Here is an 18,301-nt window from a genome sequence, read left to right as displayed (position 1 = left end):
CCCTTCCCTTCCCTTCCCTTCCCTTCCCTTCCCTTCCCTTCCCTTCCCTTCCCTTCCCTTCCCTTCCCTTCCCTTCCCTTCCCTTCCCTTCCCTTCCCTTCCCTTCCCTTCCCTTCCCTTCCCTTCCCTTCCCTTCCCTTCCCTTCCCTTCCCTTCCCTTCCCTTCCCTTCCCTTCCCTTCCCTTCCCTTCCCTTCCCTTCCCTTCCCTTCCCTTCCCTTCCCTTCCCTTCCCTTCCCTTCCCTTCCCTTCCCTTCCCTTCCCTTCCCTTCCCTTCCCTTCCCTTCCCTTCCCTTCCCTTCCCTTCCCTTCCCTTCCCTTCCCTTCCCTTCCCTTCCCTTCCCTTCCCTTCCCTTCCCTTCCCTTCCCTTCCCTTCCCTTCCCTTCCCTTCCCTTCCCTTCCCTTCCCTTCCCTTCCCTTCCCTTCCCTTCCCTTCCCTTCCCTTCCCTTCCCTTCCCTTCCCTTCCCTTCCCTTCCCTTCCCTTCCCTTCCCTTCCCTTCCCTTCCCTTCCCTCTTCCACCAAGTAAAGTGCAAGCATGTGACCTTGGAAGAAATTAGATGTAATAAAAAGAAAGTAGATTTCACTGGAGCACTGTCATGGAGCTGTAACACTGTACCTACCTTTTAGCACAATTATGATAAGTAGGAATGTAAGTGAATAAGTCAGAAAGCATACATTATAATTTAATAATCAAAATTCCTCAGTATTTCTCTTTTCTTCATCTATAAAGCTCAGGAGTTTATTGTTTCATCTATTATAGTATAGAATCAAGCAGCTCAAGGGAAATGATTCTCCCCCTCTACTGTTATGAGACCCCACCTGCAGTACTGCGTCCAGATCTGGGGTTGCCAAGCACAAGACATGGACCTGCCAGAGCAGGTCAGGAGGAGGGCCATGAAGATGATCAGGGGACTGGAACAGCTCTTCTGTGAGGCCAGGCTGAGAGAGTTGGGATTTTTCAGCCTGGAGAAGAGAAGGCTCTGGGGAGACATTATAGGTGGCCTTTCAATACTTAAAGGGGATTTTATAATAAAGATGGAGGGAGATTTTTTTTCAGGGCCTATAGCGATGGGAAAGTAATGGTTTTAAACTGAAAGAGAGTAGATTTAGATTGGACATAAAGAAGAATTTTTTTTTTTTTTTTTTTTTTTTGATGATGAGGGTGAGACACTGGAACAGGTTGCTCAGAGAATTTGCGGATGCCCCCTCATTAGAAGTGTTAAAGGCCAGGTTGGATGGGGCTTTGAGCAACCCGATCTACTGAAAGTTATTCCTACCCTTGGCAGGGGCATCGGAATTAGGTGATCTTTAAAAAGAATCTTCCAACCTGAACTTCTATGCTATGATGATGTTCCTTGAGGTGTGTCCCCAGCTCTCCCTGTTGCAGATATTGGAGGCCCCCCCTATCTGCCCATCTGACCTGCTTTCTAGAAAGGTTTGCTGCTTGCTAGGGACATGAATCCAGGACATTGTGGAGACACTGTTGAAGCTTGTCTAGGCTTCAGACTATCCCCCTCTGCTGCTTTTCCATGTGGGCACCAACAGTACTGCCAGGGGAGACCTGATGTGTATCAAGAATGACTACATGGCTCTAGGGGCAAGGGGCAAGGGCATAGGGTCTCAGGTTGCACTTTCCTGTTCCTGCTGACAAGTGTTTAAGTGCTTGAGGAGGACTGCATGGATCCTTTGGATCAACAGCTAGTTGCATAGCTGGTGTTAGCAGCAATTATTCAGATTTAACAACTTGAGGATCAGGAGTTGCTAGGAAGAGACAGAATCCACCTGACCATGTAGAGCAAAAGCATCTTTTCCAGCTGTCTGGCCAACCTGGTGAGAAGAGGTCTAAACTAGGAATGATACGGGAAGCAGATGATGGCCCAAAATCAAGTGAGGAAGTGGTGGACTGGTTTGAGAAACAAACGCTTCAGGGCATTGTGGACAAGAGAGACCATGGAAACAACAAACCATGGCTGAAGTGCAAGCATTTGACCATCTCAAGTGCAAACACGCAAACAGGGAAGTACTACTGTGTAGGCAACACGATGGGGGAAGTTCTTACACTTTTTCTGAGGAATCAACACAGGTGGATGCCTTTCTGAAGTGTCTGTGTGCTACTGCACACAACATAGGGAACACACAGAAGAAACTGAGATCTTCATGCATTTGAAAGCCTATGATCTCATCACAACGACAGAAACATAGTGGAATATTTCACATGACTGGAGTAGTGCCATCAATGGATACAGGCTATTTAGGAAGGACTAGACAGGACAATAAGGAAAGGTAGTTAACATTTATGTGAGCAAGCAGCAGGGGTGTATGGAGCTTTGCCTGGGGACAGGTGATGAGACAGGTCAGAGTTTGTAGATCAGGATTAGAGGACACAAAAAAGGTTGTGGCATTGTGGTGCATGTCTGATACAGACTGCCTGATATGAGAGAAACTGATGAGTCCTTTTTCAGACAACTGGAAGAAGCCTTGGGTTCCTAGCCCTTGTTCTTTAATCACCCTGACATCTGCTGGTGGGACAGCATAGCAGAGTACAAGCAGTGCAGGCATTTTCTGCAATTCTTTGGTGATAACTTCCCAACACAGGCAATCAAAAAGCTGACAAGATGAACACTCTAGTGGCCCTCATACTTAGAAACAAGGAAGAACTGATGGTGGATGTGAAAACTGGGGCAACCTTGGCCGCAACAACCATGAGACTGTGATGTTCAAGATTCTGAGAGAAGGGAACAGGGTACATAACAGTATCACAGCCCTGGCCTTCAGGACAGCAGGCTTTTTCATGCTCAGGGACCTGATTGTAAGAGTGACATGGGAGGTGGTCCTCAAGACAAAAGAGATCCAGGAGAGCTGGTTGATTTTCAAAGATCATTTCCTCCAAGCTCAGGAAAGGTCTATCCTGACAAGCAGGAAATAAAGCAAAGTAGAAGCAGGTCTGCATGGATGACTGAGGAGCTTGTAGCTGAGCTCAGGAATAAAAAGGAAGTGTACAAAAGGTGGAAGCAAGGTCAGATGACCCAGGAGGAATACAAAAATATTGTCTGAGCATGCAATGATGTGGTTAGGAGAGCCAAACCACCCGAATTTGAAACTGATAAAGGTCATAGAAGGCAACAAGAAGGGCTTCCACAGGTATATCAGGAGCAAACGGAAGACTAGGAAAAATATGGGCTCATTGCTGAGTGGGGCAGGGGACCTGAAAGCATGGATAAGGCCAAGGTACTCAATGCCTTTTTCACCTTGGTCTTTGCTGGTAAGACTTGCCTTCAAGAATTTCAGGTCTCTGAGGCCCACTGGAAAGACTAGAGCAAGGGAGACCCTCAGTGTAGGAGGGTCAGGCTATGTAACATTTGAACAAGTTGGCTATATGTAAGTCCGTGGGCCTATTGGGATCCACCTAAGAGTGCTGAGGGGACTGGCCCTGATCATTTTGAGGCTACATTTGCTTATCTGTGAAAGTTAGTGGCAAATGGGAGAGGTTCCTAAAGACTGGAAGAGAGCAAATGTCACTCCTATCTTCAACAAATGCAAGAAAGAATATCTGTGGAACTACGAACTGGTCAGCCTCATTTCAATCCTTGGGAAGCTGGAGGAACAAATAACAATAGAAATCATTTCCAAACATGAAGGATGAGGAGATTATTGCAAAAAGTGTGGATTTATAAAGGGGAAATGATGCCTAACCAAACTAATAGTCTTCTACAATGATATAACTAGCTTGGTGAGTGAAAGGGAGTGCTTGATGTTGGTTATCTTGTGTTTAGCAAGAGTTTTGACGCTATATCACACAATGTCCTCACAGACAACTGATAAGCACAGGCTGTTTAGGTGGACAATGACATAGACTGAAAACAGACTGAACTGCCTGGCTGAAGCTGTTGCGGTCAATGGCACAAAGTCAAGCTGAGTCTATTCGCTTGTGGTGTATCCCATGGGCTAGTAGCAGTTTCAATGCTGTTTAACGTCTTCATTGATGACCTGGATGATGAGGCAGAGTGTACATTCAGCAAGTTTGCAGCCAATAAAAATTTGGAGGACTGATTGACACACCAGAAGGTTTTAATGCCATTTAGAGGGATCCGGACAGACTGAGCAAATGGGCTGAGAGGAATCTCATGCTGTTCAACAAAGGGAAGTGCAAGGTCTTGCACCTGTGGAGGAATAACCCCAGCAAGGACTCACCAGTACACACTGGGGACTGACTGTGGCTTTGAAGTAAAAGACATGAGGGATCTGGTAGACACCAGATTGACCACAAGCTGGAAACACAGCCTTGCAACACAGAAGGTCAACTGTGTCCTGGGCTGTTTTAGGAAGAGTGTTGTCAGCTGGTCAAGGAAGGTTATCCTTCCCCTCTACGCGACCGTGGTAATGAGACATGTCTGAATTGCTGGGTCCAGCTCTGGGATTCCTACTACATGAAAGATATGGACATATAGGAGCGAATCCAGGAAAAGGCCACAAATATGATTATGGGCCTGGAATGTCTGCCATGTAAGTTGAGATCAAGAGAGCTGGGACTGGAGAATAGAATGGTCGTGGGGAAATCTTATCCACATATATTAATACATGATGGAAGGGTGTATAGAAGACAGAGCCAGGCTCTTTTCAGTGGTGTCCAGTGACAGGACAAGAGGTAATGGGTGCAAACTGAAATACGGCTTTTTACTGTGAGGATGGTTGAAACCTGGGATGAGTTGCTCAGAGAGGTGTAGTCTCTATGCCTGGAAATACTCAAAACCTGACTGAACATGGCCCCAAGAAACCTGCTGGAGCTGGCCTTGCTTTGAATGGGGAAGTTGGACAGGATGATCGCCAGAGATGCATGGCAACCTTAACCATTCTGTGATTCTGTAATGCCCAGACTGGAAAACTGATGATACAAAGTCCTGCATTCCAGTACTAAACTGTAATTCAGCTTACTAAAGTTGTAATTTATTTATGATGCCAGTAAAAAAACATTTGATTAATAGAACCAGGCCCTATTCACAGCTGACAGGTTTTCATTTTAGAATATTTTTGTTTCTTTCCCAGAATAATATGCCATGATATTATTTTTAACTACTGTACAGATAGCTTGATATACTGATTTTAATAGTGGCTTAAATCTACAGCCTCCATGAAGGCCCTGAAAATGAGCTAAATGCAATGGACATGATTTTTCTCTTCTTAATTTTGTTAATTGGAATTAATTGCAGATAAATTAATAGAGATTTTCACCCTAAGAATACAGTAAGAACAGAAATGTTCAAAGTACTTTGTGGCTTCAAAGCAAGGAAGAGGTTTCAGCATTAGTAATAAATTACAATAGAAGCCCGATCTCTTCTGCTCACTTTGTTTTATTATCTAGTAATAGCATTATCATTAAAACACAACCATCTTAACATTTGGAAAAGAACAGGAATAGCAGAAATAGGTTATACTTGACTGGGCACAGGTCAGTCTGGGGATGTTAGCAGTGGGACTTCGTATCCTATTGAAGTAACATTCATTATCTTTCATTTCTTTACTTCTAGGGTCCGAGGTGGTTGGCTTTGATGGCAAAAGTTGTCTAATTTACACATTTAATCAAAAACTCATGAGTGCACTGAAAGATGTGATTTCTCTGAAATTTAAGACAATGCAAAGTGATGGAATTCTCCTCCACAGAGAAGGACAAAATGGAGACTACACCACCCTGGAATTAATTAAAGGGAAACTGTCCCTACTCATTAATTTAGGTAACAGTTACAGTCTCATACATGTTAATATATTTATTAGATATTATTTGACTAAAACTTCTTTTAATTTATTAAGTGGATTTTAATGTAAAGAGTATGATTAACTAGCAGTATATATTTGAAAAATTATAATTTTATATGGAATTAATAGTTTTTATTTTTCTTCTTTCAAGGTGATATTAAAACTCATCCTTCTAATGCCCAAATTAATATTACACTGGGCAGCCTTTTGGATGATCAACAGTGGCATTCTGTTCTCATTGAGCACTTTAACAATCAAGTAAACTTTACAGTGGATAAACACACTCATCACTTTTATGCAAAAGGAGAATTCAATTATTTGGACCTTGATAATGAGGTGTGAACATTACTTTTCCTTTACTACATTCATTAATTTTGTTATGTAAACACAGTGAAACAAGCAAAGGAGACAGAACTTAAGGAAGTTTGTAGTGCTTGAGACTTTGGGGATTTTCTGCTTCCTAAAGGAATGAATCAAAGAAAAAGAGATGTTCTTATATTACTAATGCTCCACTAGACTTGCAACTCAAAATTTTCAAAAGACCATCTTTTTCATCTCAGAATTCATTATTTTAGTACGTTTGTTTCAGTAGTGCTGCAAATGCAGTAAAGAGTATGTAAACATAAGGAATGAACCCCATCTCAAATTTATTATTTTATAGCTTGAAGAAAATTACAATAAATCAGCATAAAACCATTTTAGAAATGTTTAGATTAAGACTTAAATTCTTGTTAAATCTGGCAAATGTGGAGTGAAAAAATCTTGCTTACACAAATGGTAGATTCATGAAAAGAAGTAGATGTAATTTGCTGTGACAGTTTCCCACCTATGGTTAAAAATACCACTATTTCACAGTTGTAATATGATGACTGACTGTTTTATGTTTGCTCCTGTCTTGTTTGTTGGATAAGACAATGAGTGATAGAGCAGAGTGTCTGGAACCTGCAGATCTAAATTACTTCATTCTATTCATTGAAGTTTTTAAGCAGTTTAAAGTAAGATTTCATGCTGTTCTGTGTCTGCATTATCCCATTTCAAAAATATCATTCAGAAGACTAAACTCATGATTCTACTTAAACTTTCTGAATCTAAGCCACAATGCCAAGTCTTGGAGGATCTTACCAATTTAAAAGAAAAAAAAAACACAAAAAACCACTACCAAAAGACCCAACAGAGTAAAAAAGAAAGGGAACAATAAACGTTAGTTTTGACTGATTGGCAAATACATTTATTTTACTAAATCAACTAATATTGCAAAGTAATTTTTTCCTCTCTTCCATGTACTGGACTTTGAAGTATGTGTTACTAATACAAGGTGGAAAGGAAAGCTGAAGCTGGGAAAAAAGCCCCAAAAAATTTTTAAAAAATTAATCACTCTACTTTTAATTGCATTTCTGATTGTAAAAATTTTTCAATATAATAACTTAATTAAACATGATGTATTTAATTTTGTGGGTTTTTTCATAAAATTATTTTAAATATTAAGTGGAATTTCAAAATTAAAGGATAAATAGTTTAAACTAACTTTCTACACTGTCAACCAGAACAGCTTTGAAATGGGTGAGGTCAAAAGTTCAGTTAAACTTGCATCCTGTTTTTGGTGGTGCCCAAGAGTGGAAACATAGACCAGAGTATAACTCAAGTCACCTTTGTGGCAATGCTTTTCTAAAATAATCTACGGCTTTCTAACAGTTTCTGCCTCAGGGACTTATTAAGACAGAGTCATATTCTTGAATTTAATAGCTCTCAATGGATTTTTATTAAATCTTCTGATCTCTTTCTGAACCCAAGTAAACCTACAGCATCACATCAAGGAAGAGCAAGCCTAAGTATTTTGAAAGAGAAAACTTATCTCCTTTCATTTGTTTCGAAACAGCCCTAGAATAATTTAATTTGATGTACTCTTGTTCTCTATTACAGTAGGTAATGATTTGCACATAATAGAGAAGACAGGCTCAAATTTCCTAAAGAAGTTATTAATCAATTCTCTTCCTTTTTGCACTGTCCAGCATGGTCTGCATGTACTGGGCCTCATCCTTCTACTACTTAGTTTTGCAGATGTAATGGACCCTGAAAACTGATCTGTCTCTATATGAAACAACTGTTAAGAGGCATCCTCAGAAGAAAAAAACCCAACATTTCAGAATATCGTAACGCACACATACGACTTGAGATATCCTAATTTTTGTTAGCCTGTTCTTTTAATATGTAGATGTTATACAAGGAAATAGCCAAGAAGTAGCAGATTCATTACTGGCCAGTCTTTGACTTCTGCTCCTACATTATTGGCAACGTCTTTCCTTAGAAACTTACTCAATAGTATTATTGATTTATCTTCTTTTTCTAAGATCAGCTTTGGAGGGATCCCAGTGCGTGGAAAATCAGGGACATTGTCACGCAGGAACTTTCATGGGTGTTTTGAAAATATTTACTATGATGGAGTGAATATTATTGACCTGGCCAGGAGGCATAAATCTCAGATCTACTTTGTGGTAAGAGATACATAGTTAAGAAAGAATGCATAAGTAAAATAGAGAAAACAAAAAAACACAGTCACTTTCATACACAACCTGTTAACACACAGTTCTAGCAAAATCTATGTTGTTTAATAAAAGAACAATCAAGGAATCACCTAATTGGGCTGTTTTATATTTGCTGCTGTACAGGCTCATCCAGTAGACAGTGCAGGATGCATTTTATTCTTCAGCTTTTTAGCTAATGTTTAAATGTGTGTGGTATCTCACTGTTGTGCACATACAAAAGACAGAGTAAAATAAGATGTACTTGAAGTCATCAAAGCTCTGGCTTTGACTTCTGCACTTCACTAGTAAGAACTAGTAAGAATTTTGAAAACCTTCTATTGCTGAGGACACTGATCCACTCTGTTCTGTCCACAGCATTATAATTTTGATAGATGAGTTCTGTTTGCCAATTTATACTGCCCTTTGTCTGAAAAGCTGTAGTTTATGTTGGTGGGTTTAATGCATTTATTGTGACATGGCCAACAGTTGTATTATCCAAATGCCTAACATATAGAGAAATGGTTGCAATGACAAACCAACTGACAGAAGGTTTTCTGCAAATTTTACTGAGTCCTTTGGGGTTTTTTCGAATAGTACAAGAGTCAACTCTGTTCGCAGTATTTATTTATTTAGCAACCAGAAATTCAGAGATATGGAAACAATCCCTTCAAAATAATTAATAAAATATGAAATGCTTTCAAGTTCCAAATCTTTTGATTTGTATTTCAGTTCAGAATATGAACAATCTGTCCTAGAAAAAATGGATGACAGACATCTCTTCTCATGCAAAGCTCATCTGAAATATTCCAGAATTAACTAAACTGATACCTTTGTATAATATCCTGTCCACGGTGCTGATGGATGTTGAGGAGAGGGCAGTTATAGGAGGTTTAGTGTGGATGAGTGAAAGGGCAACTATGAAATTATTCTCATAGGAAACTTCTTCATCTTCTTCTCAAATGATTTAAACTGTTGTGCTACTTTCAAAACTATTTAGGAGATGTTTTGTAATCTAAATGTGCCAGAAAGTATCTATGTTACCACAGAATCCTTGTTAAATAGCCACTTTACTGGTCTGATACAGTATTAGGCAGCTGCCCAGATAACACAGAGGGGGAATCTGCAGATGGTAAGCTTTTAACATTTAATAAGGTTTATTAACCTGATGACTGCCTTTTCACTATGGGTCAGTTCCATTGACTATTCATTTCTCTACAGTTGAAATCATAAGACAGAGCTTTTATTTATTTATATATTTTAATCTAAGAAAATGAAAACAGATAAACTTCAGTGTCTTGCCATGCCAGGGGCTAGTGAGTATTTTTCTTAAATTAATTTTCTAGCTTTTTACTATAAGGTCAAAGTTTTATGTATGTTCAAAAGTGTAAAAGCTTTTTGTGTTGAACAGAAGTTAAAACATACTTTAAATTCTAAAATGTAAAAGATCTTTGTGTTGAACAGAAGTTAAATATACTTTAAATTCTAAAGATGTTAATCTTTTAGTAATCATCTGTACAGGACAAATTTGTTATAGTTCAAATTGTGTCAGCAAGTCATTAGATCAAAGTGCATATTGTATGACTATCAAGAGTCATGAAGTATCGACTAACTCTGACATAAGATGCAAAAAATGCCTCATTCTTAACCCAACCTTCTTATCTATATCACTCAGTACACCCACACATGCATTGACATAAGATCAATGTCAACAAGCTCATCCAAAAGTTCATTTAGCTACCTAAGAACCAATGATTTCAGAAGTGAAGCACAAACTAAAGGCTAGGTGCCTAAATACTACTCATGATCTGGTCCATATGGGCCTGCCTGAAAACATGTTTCCTTCTGATTTATGAAGTAAGTGTTTCACACTTGTAAGCATCAGGAATTTACACATGCAATTTTCTTTGATTATTTGTGAAAATAAATATTGGGGTCAGCAGACATCTCCAGTTGCATTGATTTGGAAAGTCTGTTCCTTGGTCCAGCAAGATTTTTTTAGTCAAATGTAACACTATCTTAAACAACCAGTAGCCAAGCTCAACATTTTTCTCTGCATACAAGCATTTAGACCCATGTAAATATTTGTAGCAAACTTTGCATTCAGTGACATTTTATCTGACATTCAGAAATTTGTTAAGTTCATAATGCTTCCTGAGGCTGAGCCAAAACAGAAACAAAGCAGGTCTAACTCCTGAAGCACTGTTAAATCACCTACGTAATTTATGATCTTACCTCATTCACTCAAAGGTCCTTGCCACTCTTTGCTCAGGCAGATATGTCTGTTCCGGTCAAACAACTAGGTAAATATTTCTCAAGCTGATGAGATTCTTACATATTCAAACTTGCTTTTTAAACACATTCAAGTATTACAAATACTAAGTTCTATGCACGATATTTTGAAATTCTGTAGTTTCCTATAAATGTTCTCATGACTGCTTTTCCCCAAATGTTCCTAATGCTGTATTTGTTTCCTTTCTCTTTCTAGGGCAACATGTCCTTCTCATGTTTAGAGCCACAGGTGGTTCCTGTTACATTTCTAAGCTCCAGTAGTTACCTGGCACTGCCAGGCACACCAGGGCAAGACGAAATATTAATCAGTTTCCAGTTTCGCACCTGGAACAAGGAGGGACTTCTATTATCCAGTAAACTACACCAGGCTTCAGGTGGTTTCCTCTTATATCTGAGTGACGGGACAGTTAAAATCAGTCTTCATAAACCGGGAAAAGTACTGAGTGAAATCACTGCAGGTAACAAAACTAAGAAAAAAAAAAAATCCAATCTTCCTACGCATAAAATTGGTTGAGGTAAAGTCATTTAAATTAGTACCTATATTCCTCATTTAGTTTTATGACTAGTATGCATGTAACTATGCTTTAGCTTTGTGAATTTTAATCCCAAATGTTTCTAAATAATTTCTTTTCTCACAAACATGCATCTATGCTTTTTTTCCCCATGTATGAGTAGGAATAATATAGTCTGTAAAGTTGAGTCCTTAGCTTTACATACATACAGTAGGTAAAGCTCATGCATAAAATCTGGAAAATTTGAGACATCCAAGCAACTTTTTGAGTGGTGAAGTGTAAACAAGTTTATTTCTTACTCTGCCAGGCTAAGCCATTAAGATGTTTCTCACCATTTGATAGTGCCTTCACAAGGCATCAAGTAACTCATTTTTCTGTAAAGTTATACATTATTATTAATATTGTATTTGTTATTTTCTAGAGGTCTCAATTACAGAATTTGGACAGTGGATGCCCAATATCATCCTGTGTTCCAGAAAGCTGGAGCATATTTGGGTCTACAGTAAAAAAAAAAAAAAAAAAAAAAAAAAAGTAAGGAAAAGAAAGAAGTTGAGGACACTGAATAATTGAAAGCTAAAGGGTGACTTTTGTACTCTGAATTGAGACTAGATCATCTACTTTTGGTAGTGTGCACTGCTAGGCAGTCTTCAGGGTGGAGCTGAAATTTCCAGAAAGCATATCCTCTAGTCTTCTTCTGTGCCGTTTCCCTATTGATAAATAAATATATAAGGACAAGAGGATGAGGCAAATATAGTAAGATAAGTCATGTTAAAGAATGTCCAACTGGAATTCTGAGAAGCAGCTCTCATCTTTCTTTTTCACTCAGTTTGGGAGCAAGTGGACTCCATCATTCACAAAGAGGCTCCTCAGTTTTTCTGAGTGCTGTTAGCACTTGATGTGAGAACAGCAAGACTGCTGGCCCAGCCAGGAATCTCCTTCTTTCATGAAATGTGAGAGTGGGACACAGCTGACAACATCTCCATCTTCCACAACTTTTTCAAAGATGATGAGAAGCAGCAATAGTACCATTTCATAATATCAACACCTTCACATAGCAGCACTTTGTCATAATACGCTGTGCTCTGACACTCCATGCATCATGGCTGCCTGAGAGTTTCTCACTCTTTATGTAAACAAACTGAATTTTCCCCCTTTCTTGTAGAAGGATAAAATGACCATTCCAGAATGAGTTGTCAGGTAAGAAAAACAGGACTACAGAGATTAGGTGGATAAATGGTATTCTAAAGAATATATGAAGTTGAGGAAATGTGGCTGGGTTTGGAGAGGCTTTTGTATCGACAAAGATGACCAGAGACCACTAGCTGGAGGAATATGTCATAGAAGCAATGGGTAATTTGGCTGCAGAAAACACAATGATGATCTTCAAAACATGAGTTGATCCTAAATTTATTTTGAACAATCATGTATTTCATATTTCGTATTCATAAAGCAGGAATATTATCAGTGAAAAAGAAGCCAAGTTAGTTCCAGTAATGTAATGTGTAAACTGAATTAACACATGAATTACAAGTAGGAAAACTGCATTTTGAATTGGTACTTAGAAAACAAGTTAAGTGTTTGAATGTGTGAAATATTTAATCTTGCATAGAGTATATTCATTGGAGTGACAGGGACTGAACCGTCTTCTTTCAGGGGATTTTTCACACCAGAATATAGAAAGCTTAATGATGCTGTTTAGTACTAGTTTGTCTTGAGCAATAACAAGTACAGTAAGTAAAAAAAAACAGTTACTGAAATAAAAAAAAAAAAAAAAAAAAAAAAATTAAGGCCCCCAAATCTCTTCCAACCCCATAGAATCAAAAAGTCATGTAAAAGAGGGAGAAAATTTCTCAAAAAATTACGGTTGGTATAAACACAAAATAAGAATCACTTTAAATGCTCATAAATCCTGTGCTTGGCAACATAAGACAGTCAAAGAAAGCGAAGGAGAGTCAAACACAGCAAAGAAACAGCCATAGAATTTGAAGATGAGATCTCCTTAATCTTAGTTCTGTGCCCCTGTTGCTTTTAGATTGATTCTTTACTTCAGTTCCTGATACAAAAAGAAAAGTCCTTTGAGGGAAAAAAAAATATAGAACAAGAAAAAAGGTAAAGTTAAAGTCTGAGGCTCATTATATTTCTACAGATGTATAATGATTAAAAGCAAAATTTTAAACAGTTGATTATTTTAATTCAGGAAAAGACTGTAAGCCAGTAATGACCATGGATAATGTTGAAATTTACATAAGTACTTTGATCCTGTTTCTGTGGGTGATAATAGGATCAGCCTTGGTATTTGTTATAACCTAAAATAACTGAATATAACTAAAATAAACATCTTACTCTCCTCTGAGAAAGAAGTTTTCTAACAAAACCATATGGGGAACTTTTTCTTGAATTTTTGAAGCGTTTATTGTTACACTCACTGAAGCAATTCAACTATGCATTTGTAGACTGAGTAATTAAATTAGGGATGGCTGGTCAGGTTTGTTCCCCTACAGGCAAGGACTTACAACCTGACTTACACACACACACAGAGAATATTTGATAATTAAATCAGAGCACATTTATTTGTGCTCAGTTCTTAAATTCATTATCATGTGTTTTCTAAAGATTTCTTCAACCATATAAAAACAAGCAGAATAACATGTTAATTAATGAGTGATTAAGTTATAATAAGCTGTATCCTTCTTTTGCAGAATGGTTGCTTAATATCTTTCCTTTGTAGTCTCTTTTCCAAGCTGGTCACCAAATATCCACAAAGAAACAACATAGATTTAAAAAAAAAAAAAAAGAAACTAACACAAAGTTAGTTGAATGATGAAGCCAGTTTGAATTACAACCTGTATAAATGTTTGAGATCTTATTACCCAGTTTCTTCATATGACCCTGTCTTTCTATTCAGCTTTTAATTAGTCATGTTAACAATCATTGCATTTGGTGGTTATACTTCAGACCAATTTATAAATTACTTTCTCTGAAGTAGTTTTTTTGTTTGTTTGTTTCTCACTGATCTCCTAATAAACTATATACATTGTCTTTATGTATGTGTTTCTAAGGTTGGATGCCATTGTTCTGCAAGACCTCCCACAGACCTCGTTTTTTGATAATACAATGATGGAGGTACTACTAATGAGAATAAATGGATAATTTGCCTAATATCTACCTTATTACACACTAATTGCTATTTTTCCCTCCCTTGTTTCTGGTAAAGCATTTTCAAAACTCCTAGTAGAGCACCAGACAATATAATTTTCAGATGGAATGGAAATGTCCATTGACCCCCACCATTTATATGTCACACCATTCCGTGGCTTTGCACAAGCAAAATGTGAATTTAATCAAGGTTCTCAATTCAAAGGTTACAATGAGCTGTTTTCTCAGGACACACAATGAGACACACAATGACATTCCTCAGTCCCCAGAATTAATGAAAGGGTCTTTTGGAAAGGCTTAACTTGAGCTAAAGGCACATCATTTATTATCTCTAATCATGCTAGCCTGTACGAAGAGATAAAATATCCATCCCAAAATCATTTAGTAGGTCAGTATGATGAACTAAAGTAAACAACCCAAAAAGTGACAAATTCATATAATTGATTTTACAGTAACCGAAATTTTTACTTCAGCCATTTGTTCAATCTCCTTCTTTATGTTAGGGCATTCTCTTACCTACCTTGACAGGCAAATATTGCAATAGTTGAGATATGGTTTTCTCACCAGAACAAGAAGTCACTGAAGCAGGATGCAAAACTGAGAATTAAAAGCAATTATCCTTGCAAAAATTGAAATGAAATTGCGGAATTTATTGTTAGATTTATTATATTCAGTAATGACATAGACAGTGGGATTGAATACATCCTCAGCAAGTTTGCTGATGACACCAAGCTGAGTGGTGTAGTTGAATCAACAAAGGAAAGAGATGCCATCCAGAGGGACCTTGGCAAGCTTGAGGAGTGGGCCAATGTGAAGCTCCTGAAGTTCAACAAGGCCAAGTGCATCTTGGTCAGGGCAATCCCCAATATCAATACACACTGGGGGATGAATGGGTTGAGAGCAGCCCTGCAGAGAAGGGCTTGCTGATAATGGTGGATGAACATTGCATATGAGCTTGTGATGTGTGCTTGCAGCCCAGAAAGCCAATCACATCCTGGGCTGCATAACAAGAAGTCTGGCCAACAGGTTGAGGGAGGTGATTCTGCCCCTCTCCTCCACTCTCATGAAACGACACCTGGAGTATTGCATTCAGATATGGGGTTCCCAACTCAAGAAAAACATGGAACTGTAAGAGTGGGTCCAGAGAAGAACCATGAAAGTGTCCAGAGGGCTGAAGCACCTCCCCAGTGAGGAAAGGCTCAGAGATTTGGGGGTTTTCAGCCTGGAGAAGAGAGTGCTCTGAGGAGACCTTATTGTAGCCTTTCAGTACTTAAAAGGTGGCTTATAATAAGGATGGAGATATATTTTTTTCATAGGGCTTGTAGTGACAGGACAAGGGGTAACAGTTTTAAACCGAAAGAGGTTAAGTCCCACCCCTGGAAGCGTTCAAGGTCAATTTGTACGGGGCCTTGAGCAACTTGGTCTAGTAGAATTCCCTGCACATGGCAGGGAGATTGGGCTAGACAATTTTTAAAGGTCCCTTACAGCCCAAACTATTCTATGTATTTATGATTACTAACGGAAAAGACAGCATATCACAGAGATGTGATTGAGAAAAACTTCGTTCACTTGAAGTACCTCTACAAATAAAGAAATTCCTTGCTCAATCTTAGAGGTGAGGTGAAAGAAGCTGGAGCTTTTGCTAGCTGGGGATGGAGGCTAGAAAGATGGAAATAAGTAAATAGGGAAGTTATTCCTTTTTAAAAAACGATTCTCTGAAATGGATAATCTTTAAAAAAACAGTGTAACAATTGGCGTTATAGACTATACATATTTTACAATTTACTTTCCTATTGAAGGATAATTCTACAATAATTTAGAGAAGAAAGCTAATTATATTACTGGGAATTTCTCAGACTTAATTTTCTGTGCTTTAAAAAAATACATTATCCATATTCGTTGTTTTAACATACCTACTATCTCTTTGATGAAAGAGTGTAGTTCACTGAGGTTCATAGTGGTATAAAGGACCTAAGGATGCTTTATGTGTTTGTGATTCTTTGATGATTTTTGTCTGAAGTTAGTAAAACCTTTTGACATGTTTGATGAGTTCTTGCTGTAAAATGGTACTAAAAAAATAGGAGAGATAAATAATACTAAGTCTAGAAACTTCATTATACAGTGTGACTCACCTATGCCCATGACATTGCAAGACAGCAATAATATTTTTCTAATGCTTTATCTATTCTTTTTTTTAAATGTCTGTTACTCTTCATATTATCTAATGAAAAATATAACTAAAATCTAAATGGCTAGGCTTTAAGGCATTGTTTTGATCTTCAGCTCAATAGTATGCCAGCCCTAGTATAAAGTACATCAGCGTGAAGGCTGCTGTAAGTTCTATTAACCACCAGTAGTACAAGAGGACTTCTTCAGCAGTTGGACATCTTGAAAATATAGGGAAACTCTAGTCACTCCCTCCACATTGCCTGTAGGGCTATGTAAATGCTTGTTATCAAAAGATTACCCCTTCCCAGGTGACGTTTTGATAGTCAGACATAATAGCATTAATACCATTTTATATTGTGATTAATAAGGTTTCCAATTTTTATTTTAGTAGAAAGTCCGTCTCTATAAATATCATGAGTACAGAGTTTTACAGAAGGAGAAAATACATCTATTTACCCAGAAAATCAGTGACAGCTTTAATGCTGATTATTTAGTCTGTCTGTAAGAGAATTGCTCCTGTTAGCAAACTCAAATGCCACTTCTCATAGAAGATTGCAACTAAAATATTGGCCAGAATAGTATCAGAAAAACCATGACTGTGACCCTGCGCTTTCTGCCTTTATGTTAGAAAGGTGAATTGTTCCTGAAAGTGCAGCACAAAGATAAGAGGATCTGTTAGCCATAGCTTTTATATAATTCCACTGAGGCTGAGGATAAAGCAAAATGTTTAAATTTTCTTGTTATGCAGTCCCTGATAAATATAGTAGTTGAAGTAAGGAAACAATTAATAGAAAATGTATATAAGACTAATATTATGTTAAATATATTAGAGATATTTTCTAGATGATAACTTTTCTGAATTTTTAATGTGATTCTAAGATTTAGCTCTTGATTGTATGCCGATCTTGTAATTAGACTGTGGTAGTCAACAATATATGGATCCTAGTTATTTGAATCTTCTCATCTTTCTATTTTTATTTCTTTTCCTTCAGTTTGAACTAATCAGTTAACTGGTGGACTATTTCTCTAGAATATACAGCACATACTAGAGAGGAGTATATAAAGACATGAAATTTCAAGATGGAAATCACAGATCACAAATGATAGGCACTGTATAGTCAAGAAAAGATTTTACATAATTCAAAGGTTATATTCTTTGTTCTTCACTGAAAGAAGTATCTCAATTCTGAAGAACACTCAAGAACATGACTGACTTAAAGCACTTCTTCAAGATAATAATGTGCTTATATACTGCCCTGTATAAGATTTATTTGAGTATATATGTAAGTGCTTCCCAGAATCAGCGCTTTAGGTTTATTGCTTTGTGCCACCTTCCTACACAGACAGAGGTAATGTAAATTGGTGTTAGAGGCTAAACTCTCAGAAAATTTTCCCATACATTCCCAATAAAAGAGACAACCGAAAGAAAAATAATCTTGTGACATTGACATGATGGTTTCTGAAGCTTTTAGCAACTACGGGTTTTTGCTATTTTACTGGTCATAATATAATGACTACATTTGATATTAAAAGATGAAGAAATCCTTTGTAATAGTGCAGTAAAAATGTGTATTATGTGTAAAATACTGTATCATCCATCACAATATCTTAATGATAATCTCCTTAGATTGGGAGGATACTTTTCATAGTCACTACATTAAATGGATATATTACTGATAATTAGGAGTATTACAACCACAAGGCTTATTTACTGAAATACTTTTATTTTTTCTTTATCAGATGTGAAAAAGGGAATGCAAAAAGGTCCTGACTTCACAAAAGACTTTTTTTTTTTCTTCCTTTCGTTATCACTTGGAGTTTTTATGTGGGTTATGATTGCTCTAGCAGTCTACTCCTTTCAAGTTTATAACATTCAAGTAGTATAACAAATAATGGATGT

General features: G+C 37.6%; 1 protein-coding gene across 1 annotated transcript in view; it reads left to right on the top strand.

The window, feature by feature from the left end:
- CNTNAP4 (contactin associated protein family member 4) overlaps positions 1 to 18,301 on the top strand; it is a 239,362-nt gene that overhangs the window by 149,913 nt on the left and 71,148 nt on the right. Inside the window, exons 5-8 of the mRNA XM_086480489.1 lie at positions 5,528 to 5,731; positions 5,905 to 6,089; positions 8,102 to 8,245; positions 10,761 to 11,022. Coding sequence (XP_086336615.1) covers positions 5,528 to 5,731; positions 5,905 to 6,089; positions 8,102 to 8,245; positions 10,761 to 11,022 — 795 coding nt within the window. The remainder of the gene's footprint in view (positions 1 to 5,527; positions 5,732 to 5,904; positions 6,090 to 8,101; positions 8,246 to 10,760; positions 11,023 to 18,301) is intronic.

Source organism: Leptosomus discolor, chromosome Z (assembly GCF_034619465.1).
Source record: "Leptosomus discolor isolate bLepDis1 chromosome Z, bLepDis1.hap2, whole genome shotgun sequence".
Taxonomy (NCBI): domain Eukaryota; kingdom Metazoa; phylum Chordata; class Aves; order Leptosomiformes; family Leptosomidae; genus Leptosomus; species Leptosomus discolor.
The sequence above is the reverse complement of the archived record's forward strand: the minus strand, read 5'-3'. Positions and strand labels throughout refer to the sequence as shown.